At 35.6% G+C, this 8786-nt stretch overlaps 2 protein-coding genes across 10 annotated transcripts in view; both read left to right on the forward strand.

Annotated features, from left to right (window-relative positions):
* The first annotated feature begins 795 nt into the window (after positions 1-795).
* Positions 796-8786, forward strand: part of LOC125868960 (receptor-like protein 19) — a 72901-nt gene continuing 64910 nt past the window's right edge. Inside the window, exon 1 of the mRNA XM_049549514.1 lies at positions 796-1803. Within this exon, the coding sequence (XP_049405471.1) occupies positions 796-1788 (993 nt within the window). The 3' untranslated portion in view covers positions 1789-1803. The remainder of the gene's footprint in view (positions 1804-8786) is intronic.
* The window catches only part of LOC125866700 (monooxygenase 2-like), a 62393-nt gene continuing 58226 nt past the window's right edge, over positions 4620-8786 (forward strand). For 3 of the 9 annotated variants that reach the window (XM_049547012.1, XM_049547020.1, XM_049547019.1), the window contains exons 1-3: positions 4639-4734; positions 5136-5282; positions 5448-5513. In XM_049547012.1, the coding sequence (XP_049402969.1) occupies positions 4661-4734; positions 5136-5282; positions 5448-5513 (287 nt within the window). In that variant the 5' untranslated portion in view covers positions 4639-4660. Of the gene's footprint in view, positions 4735-5135; positions 5283-5447; positions 5514-6003; positions 6170-8786 lie in introns of all 9 variants that reach the window. The other 6 variants (XM_049547022.1, XM_049547011.1, XM_049547014.1 and 3 more) reach the window with 4 other exon arrangements.

An 8786-nucleotide genomic window follows, 5' to 3' on the forward strand; every position in this document is an offset into this window, starting at 1 on the left:
GGCCCACTGCCTAATAATTTTAGCATGCTTCAAAAGCTAACCGGACTGCATTTGTTGTACAACTCGCTGAATGGTACCATACCATCTTCGGTGTTTATCCTCCCTTTGCTTGTTGAGTTGTGGCTCGATAATAATCGATTTAGTGGACTACCCAATGAGCTCAAAACAAACCCAACATTAGAACGCCTGGGTTTAAGCCATAATCAACTCAGTGGTTCTTTTCCTCAATCACTTGCGAATCTCACAAACCTTTCTACCCTTGACCTTTCATCGAATAACATCACCGGTGATGCTGGAATAAATATCACCTTTCCTAGCCTAGAAATTTTGCAGTTATCATCTTGTGAACTGAAGGATTTTCCACACTTCTTGACAAATGCAAAGAAACTTAGGGTCTTGGATATTTCTAACAATAAGATTCGTGGCCAAATCCCAAACTGGTTTCGCGGCATGAAGTGGGACGACTTGTGGTACCTAAATCTTTCGCAAAATTCTTTAACAGGCCACCTACAACAATTTCATTTCCATAATCTAGAGTATCTTGATCTTAAATTTAACTCCCTTCAGGGTCCACTACCTTCATCCATTTGTAACAATAACACGCTTGAATTTTTAGATTTATCACGCAACAACTTCAGTAACTCGATTCCAAGTTGCTTGGGAAGCTTATCTAGTCTAATAGTGTTGGACTTAAGAAGGAACAATTTCACAGGGAGTCTTCCCCAGTTATGTGCGAAGAGCACTTCATTGAGTACCATTGTCTTGAATGACAATCACTTTGAAGGAACTCTCCCTATGTCGTTGCTCAACTGTAGTGGTTTAGAAGTTCTTGATATGGGGAATAACGCTATAAATGACACATTTCCAGCTTGGCTAGGAACACTTCAACAACTGCATGTCTTAATATTAAAGTCTAATATGTTCCATGGACCAATTAGTACTTGTCAGACTACATTTTGCTTTCCCAAGTTGCGAATTTTTGATCTTTCACGTAATGAATTCAGTGGCTCTCTCCCTGCAAAAGTTTTTGGAAACTTTAAGGCAATGATTAAATTAGACGATGAAGTCTCAGGAGAGATCAAGTACATGAAAACATTCGGGACTGTATATTCCACACCGTATGAGGATTCTGTGAGTTTGGTGATCAAAGGCCAGGATATTGAGCTAGAAAGAATCAGCACAATTATGACAACCATAGACCTCTCGAGCAATCATTTTGAAGGTGTCATTCCTATAACACTAAAGGATCTCAGCTCACTTTGGCTCCTCAATTTATCCCATAACAATCTCATAGGTGATATTCCAATGGAATTGGGGCAATTGAATACGCTTGAAGCGTTAGATCTCTCTTGGAATCGGCTCACTGGAAAGATTCCGCAGGAATTGACAAGAATGAATTTTCTTTCCTTCTTAAACCTCTCTCATAATCTTCTTATTGGACCAATTCCTCAAGGTCCACAGTTCAACACATTTGAAGATGACTCGTATGGCGGTAACCTTGATCTATGTGGTCCTCCTTTATCAAACCAATGTGGAACGAGTGATCCATCAGATGCTCCTCAGCCAGTATTGGACTCTGAAGAAGATGAAGATGAGTCATATTTTTTTAGTGGATTTACGTGGGAATCAGTAGTCATAGGCTATAGCTGTGGACTAGTTGTTGGAACTGTTGTGTGGAGCCTCATGGTTAAATATCGTAAGCCAGAATGGTTTGTCGATTTTTTTGAAGGCATTTATCCCAAGAAAATGAGAAGGTCAATGAAGAGAGCTCAGAGACGACGGACTTAATGGAAGATTGCAAGAGTGGACTTTTTTGTTGTTTGAATATGTTTGACAGCAATATAATTGCATGTGTTATTTTGTGAATTTCCACTGCATTAAAATTAGTGCTCTCCAATCAATAATTCCATTAGCATATATGAAAAAAATTTAAACTCTAAATAAAAACAAGAGGACATAAAACATAATTTTCCTTTTTACTAAAACAATTTATTCAATTACATTCTTGAGTTTAATCAACTTCAACATGTTTGATAATATCATCTGATCAAGTAATTAATATTAAAAATGATGGATTTAGGATCACTCAAATCCTCTTATAAATTGATTATTGTATAATGTTGGTCTTGATGCCTTTTCACTCAATTGAAAGAATGAGCCAAAGCTGTCATGACATGAGCTTGATCTGATATAATTTGTGTAGTTGAAGGATTTTTTCCCAAAACAATACATTCTTCCACATATCACTAATTTCTTGTTGTATATTATTAGTATATTTTGGTGTCGATTCATAAAAATCGCTCCCATCTAACATCTTCATTTGGGAAGTCTGGTGCACTAAGTTCTCGTTATGCACAGAGTCCTGGGAAGGGCCATACCACAAGGGTTTATTATACGCGGCCTTATACTGCATCATTATTTCTTTGTCTAAAACAGAGGCACTCTGTTCCACAGCTGAAGGTACCCTGTTTTTGTTCCGACATTGCCTGATGCACCGTATATTGTTTTGGATTTGAGAAGGAATTATCGAAAATGAAGTAGTACTTGATGATGCTGAGTTAGTCTCATCTATGTTATTATCAGTCAGGGCCAGGTCTCCGAGGAACAGATGTGGGAAATTAAGACGTGCATTTGTTCCTCTGAGCCTAAATGCCTCGACATCATAAGCTAAAGCAGCTGCTTCAGCACTTTCAAACGTGCCTAACCAAAGTCTAGTTCATTTCTTTATTGGCTGTGTCATCATTAATAAAGTCTTGTTTGTTTATTTAAAAATATTGTATTATTATTGTTGGTTGGATCTATTATTTTTTTTCGGCCTCAATTGATATCTATGTTCTTTAGTTTAAATGTACATAAATAGATATTTATATTTGTGTACTCACAGACATATATTCTACTTAACGTTTTATACGGCAGTTCACATCCTACGTAATGTCCTATATGTAAAGCGAATAGAAAAATAATATTAGTTTATCGAAATTGAATTGTTGAATTTACAGAAAAGGGTAAAATTGCTCATGAAATATATAAAATAGATCACTTATATCTTTTGTTAAATATTAAAATAAAAAATATTTTCGTGGTTAGTGATGTGGCAAAACCACATGGACTAATTCTCCAACACAAGTATTGTGAACTAGAATTTACTTATAAAAACTGGATTTTTAGTGGCAATAATCATAATTTCTCACTATTTGCAAAAGCATATTACTCATTTTCGTCCTAATTTATGCAATATTTTTAAATTGTTCTTTTAAAGTTTAATTGAATCAATTCTATTTATCATATTCTATTTAACGTAAGAAGCCATGTTATCATGCTGTTCAACCATATATTTAATTTAAAAATTAATTTATGCTATTGTCATAATTGAAGGACATTTTTAGTTTTAAAAATAATCTCAAGGGGATTTAATTAATTAATATATGAGAATAGGACATCTTTTGAGTCATTTACTATATGTTGAGGATGTTTTTAATACCTCCTGTTTAAAAAAAATTGGGAACGGGAAATCGGACCCTCATCAATAAGATGAGAGTTTAAATAAGATAATTAACCAATCGAGTTACTAGAATTCCCTCGAAAAATCATAATTAATAGAAATTTTGTTGATTTTGGGGTTGGAACCCAATCGATATTATTACATTATTTAACTCTTTTAAAACCTTTATGAGTATATCTAGTTTGTTGGTTGCCAAAATATTTATTTAATAAAATATTTATGCTACGGTTTCACTCTTTAATGCCGCGCGTCATTTTTTATTGGCTGTGTCATCATTGATAAAGTCTTGTTTCGTTAGTATTATTATTGTTGGTTGGATCTATTATTATTATTTTCAGCCTGAATTGATATTTATGTTCTTTAATTTTAAAGATACATATATAGATACTTATATTTGTGTACTCACAAACACATACATTCTACTTGACGTTTTATATGATAGTTCACATCTTACATAATGTCCTATATGTATTATATCATATAGGATGCATATATTTTATTTATTCAATTTTATACTAGTTAAAATGTCTATTTGAAGGGCATAAATGTCAGTTGAACTAAATTGAATGACATATTTATGTAATATGACTTTTAAATTTAACATTACTTCCTCCGTTACATATTAAATGGACGCCTTTTATATTACACAATGATTAAGATATCATTAATAAATTAATCAATTTTGCTATTTTACCCTTTGTCCATATCAATGTCTATAAAAATAAGTTGGAAAAAATATACACGGAATATAGAAACATATTTGAAAAAATAATACTCTGCTCATTTTAACTTGTTCACTATTCACACAAGGATGGCGTTCTAACAAGATTTTATACCCTATTCTCGAACTCGAAATCTCTGATTAACGGGTAAAACAATCCCTCCACTACACCACGTCGATATATGATATATATATATAATAATGTAGTACTAGTCTGTTTAAGTTAAAACGTCCGTCAATGGCGTCTAACGTCAAGATTGACTAATGCTGAAAATGCTAGCGTAGGAGCTTGCGTCATTTATATTCTTTGGACGCATATGTTTAATGAATAATGATTGGCTGCACTAATATATATATATATATATATATATATATATATATATATTGAGGATTTTTGCATCTATTAATTAAATAAAATTGGGAGAAACAGAGAAATAATGGAGACTGAAGAAAACATTGTAATTGTTGGTGCTGGCATAGCTGGTCTTGCTACTTCTTTGGCCCTTCACAGGTAATAATTGCTATTCTAAAATACTTGTTCAATAATTACATCATCTACTTCCAAAAGTTTGATTTAGAAATGCCTTTTAACTTGATCTCAACGAGCATTTATGCCTCCACTTTTAGATGTGCATAAGTAGTAATACACGTAGGATGCCAGGTAGGATGCAAAACTGTCACGTAGGATGCTACATATGATGCGTGTATTTACATGTTTTAACTTTTGAATAATTTAAGTATCTACTTATACTGATCCAAAGTTGGAGGACATAGAAGTGGGGCCAAGTTAGATGATACAATTATGTATTATGCCTCTCTAGAATATGTTATTTATGATATAATATCGCTATTAGTTGAGTGACGATTTGAGAAATAACTTGACGGAAGACGTGTCTTGTATGTAATATGTAGGTTGGGGCTGCGGAGTATTGTGTTGGAATCAGCAGATTCGTTGCGAGCTACTGGATTTGCATTGGCATTGTGGACTAATGCCTGGAGAGCTTTGGATGCATTGGGCATTGGGGACTCTCTTAGACAACGTTCCTTATCAATTACTGGGTAAGCTTCCTCTTTATTCTTAGTTAGGATTTAGGATTACTAACAACTTGAAGTTCAATTTTGGATTTTTATGACATTTTAAGGTCAAATGTGTTTTCCGGAGTTCTAGATATGGAAGAAAGTTGAAAAATTGATTGTCCAAAATGCGTTCGAGTTCATGTGCAGGTTTAAAAGTTTCTCAGCGGATTCAGGTGCACCTATCAAGGAGGTATCATTTGTGGGGAATAACAGGTTAGCATTATATCAATTTTCGTATTAGTTGGGGTCGGTTATATAAGTCCTTTTATCTATTCGTTTTATGTATGTTCATTTTGTTCTAAAACATGATAATTTAGTTTGAGAGACAAATTCGAAATTTCTCTAAAATTAGAGGTTCTTTGAGTATTGCAATCTATATAGAGATGTATAAATTTCTAACCATCAATATCAAGACTCCTCACAAAGGTCGAAGTAATGCAAGTACTGGTAAGAACAGCTAATGTATTTAACTTCTGGTTCTCACAGCATCGATCTTTGTAGAGAACAATAACATCTGTTTACGAAGGACTTAAGTGTGAATCAAGGATGCTGAATACCGAATTTTCTGAATTGTTCACTAGTACTGAATTGATGTGGTTTTGTATGTCTTTCTTCTGACTATTGGATGGACTGATCATTCGTCAGCCAACATTTCTCTTTTTGAAGTCAATAGTCATCTAAGGTCAGTTATATTACGTTGCAGTGTGGAGTATGAAAGTCGTTGTGTGAGAAGAAAAGATCTGTTGGAGACATTAGCTAATGAACTGCCTCAAGGCGTGATTAGATATTCTTCCAAAGTCGATTCCATTGAAGAATCTGGACCATTGAAATTGGTACATCTTGCAGATGGTTCCACTATTAGAACCAAGGTAAATCTTTCTCTGAAATTCTTAACTTGGAATCCCTGTTATTGGAAACTTCAACCAACGTGATAATTCAAACGTGTATTTGACCATTTATCTCAATTCCTTTCGTTAGTCTAGCTAGTATGTGACTAACTTTGATAAGCTTCAATTAAGGCCTTAATTGGGTGTGACGGAGTCAATTCTGTGGTGGCAAACTGGCTTGGGCTTCAGAAACTACAATTAGAGGCTTTGTTGAGTATCCGGAAAAACATGGTTATCAGCCTAAGTTCCACGCGTATTTTGGAGGTGGAGTTCGGTTTGGATTTCTTCCTAGTGATGAGAAGAGTTTGTACTCGTTTTGCACATTCACACCATCTGTTGTTCATTGTAAGCCAGCACCTACATACTGTTTCTTTTGAAGATTTACTTTTCGAAGGATATTTTTGTTGGCTAGAGAGCTTACCTCTCTGAAAGGGGAGCCTTGACGTTATTGGTAAAGTTATTGTCACGTGACCTAGAGGTTACGGATTTGAGCTGTGGAAACAGCCTCTTGCAGAAATGCAGGGTAAGACTGCGTACAATAGACCCCTGTGGTCCAGACCTTCCCCGAACCCTGTGCATAGTGGGAGCTTAGTGCACCGAGCAGCCCAGATAGCTTACATTTCATAAACTAGTCACGTTTAGTTGTTCATTTTAATTGGGATTTTATGCAGTTGATGGAAATGCAGAACAAGATCCAATGAAATTGAAGCAATTCGTGTTGAACAAGGCTAGTAATGTGTCTAAAGAACTCTCCACCGTTATAGAGAGAACAACGCTCGACTGTATATCTGTCGCTCAGCTGAAATTGAGATTGCCATGGAATGTTCTGTATGGGAATATTTTGAAAAATAATGTTTTTGTTAGTTATTGTTTTTCTCTTTCAGTTGTTAGCTAGTGTTTTAGCTGACCGAGTCTTTAGCAAATAAGTAGGTTGTTGAATAGAAGTAGGAGAATCCTTTTAGTTTGTTAGTAGTTGAGTAATTGTAGGAGTTAGTGGATTGCTACTTTATTTTTTCCGTGAGTAAAACTCTATTTAAAGAGTTCACTTGATGTACTTCAGTGAGATGATTAATATTTCGCCAATTAAATAGAGTCCACGTTTTATCTTCTCATCTCTGTTTTTCCATCAGTGGTATCAGCGCCAGGATAAAACCTTTTAACTTTGGTGAGAGAAACGCATAAGAAAAATTGCAGCAGCAAGTGTACCTATGGCTTCAGAAAACTTTGTGCAGGCATCCATTCCTCGCTTTGATGGTCACTATGATCATTGGAGCATGTTGATGGAGAATTTTCTAAGATCAAAGGAGTATTGGCAAGTGGTTGTGGATGGCATACCAGAACCAGCAGAAGGCACAGCAGTGTCAGACGCACAAAAAACAGAAGCACAGGCAGCAAAGTTGAAGGACCTTAAGGCAAAGAATTATCTTTTCCAAGCAATTGATCGTTCAATCTTGGAAACTATTCTTTCTAAAGACACTTCTAAGCAGATTTGGGACTCTATGAAGAAGAAATATCAAGGATCAACAAGGGCAAAGAGGCAGCAGCTTCAAGCACTTCGTTCGGAGTTCGAAACTCTTCGAATGAAATCTGGAGAGTCTGTTACTGACTACTTTTCACGGGTGATGACAGTCGTCAACAAGATGCGGATCCACGGTGACAAGTCAAATGAAGTTACAATTGTTGAAAAGATTCTTCGGACCATGACACCAAAGTTTAACTTTGTTGTTTGTTCTATTGAAGAATCTCATGATATTGATTTGCTTTCAATTGATGAATTGCAAAGCTCTTTGTTGATTCACGAGCAAAAAATTACTCAACAAGAAAAGGAGGAGGTGGCATTGAGTGCCTCAACAGATGATCGTTCCGGAGGACAAGGGTATAAACAGAGGTAATGGTAGAGGCAGAGGTAGAGGCCGAGGCAATAGTTCTTATCATGGAAATCATCAACAACGTCAAGACCATGATAATCAAGGCAAAGGAAAGGGGCGAGGTGGTAAGAACTCAAAGTCATGGGACAAGTCTAAAGTTGAATGTTACAGATGCCACAAATTCGGTCATTATAAATCAGAATGCCGAACAGATTTGTCTAAGTTGCGTGGAGAGGAATCTAATTTTGCACAAACGAAGGAAGAAGAAGAGGTTTCACTTTTGATGGCATATCATTCCAAAGAGAAAGTTTCCACTAATTTATGGTATCTTGATACCGGCTGCAGTAATCACATGTCTGGGCAAAAGGAGGAATTTTCAGAGTTGGATGAAACTTTTCGAGGTACTGTGAGATTTGGAGATAACTCAGTGGTCTCTGCCATGGGAAAAGGGAAGGTGCAGGTCTCAACCAAAAATAACTCTATTCATACCATAGGTGATGTGTTTTATGTTCCTGCTTTGAAGACAAATTTATTAAGTGCTGGGCAACTTCAAGAAGATGGATATGAAATTAACATCAAAGGTGGAGTGTGTAAGATACGAGATTCTCATTTGGGGTTGATCGCTCAGATTAACATGTCAAATCGCTTGTTCCCGTTACATCTTCACAACTCTACAAAATCTTGTTTTTCTGCAAAAGTGAAAGACGATGCCTGGTTGTGGCATTTCCGTT

The sequence above is a fragment of the Solanum stenotomum genome, chromosome 6, assembly GCF_019186545.1.
Source record: "Solanum stenotomum isolate F172 chromosome 6, ASM1918654v1, whole genome shotgun sequence".
NCBI classification, from domain to species: Eukaryota; Viridiplantae; Streptophyta; class Magnoliopsida; order Solanales; family Solanaceae; genus Solanum; species Solanum stenotomum.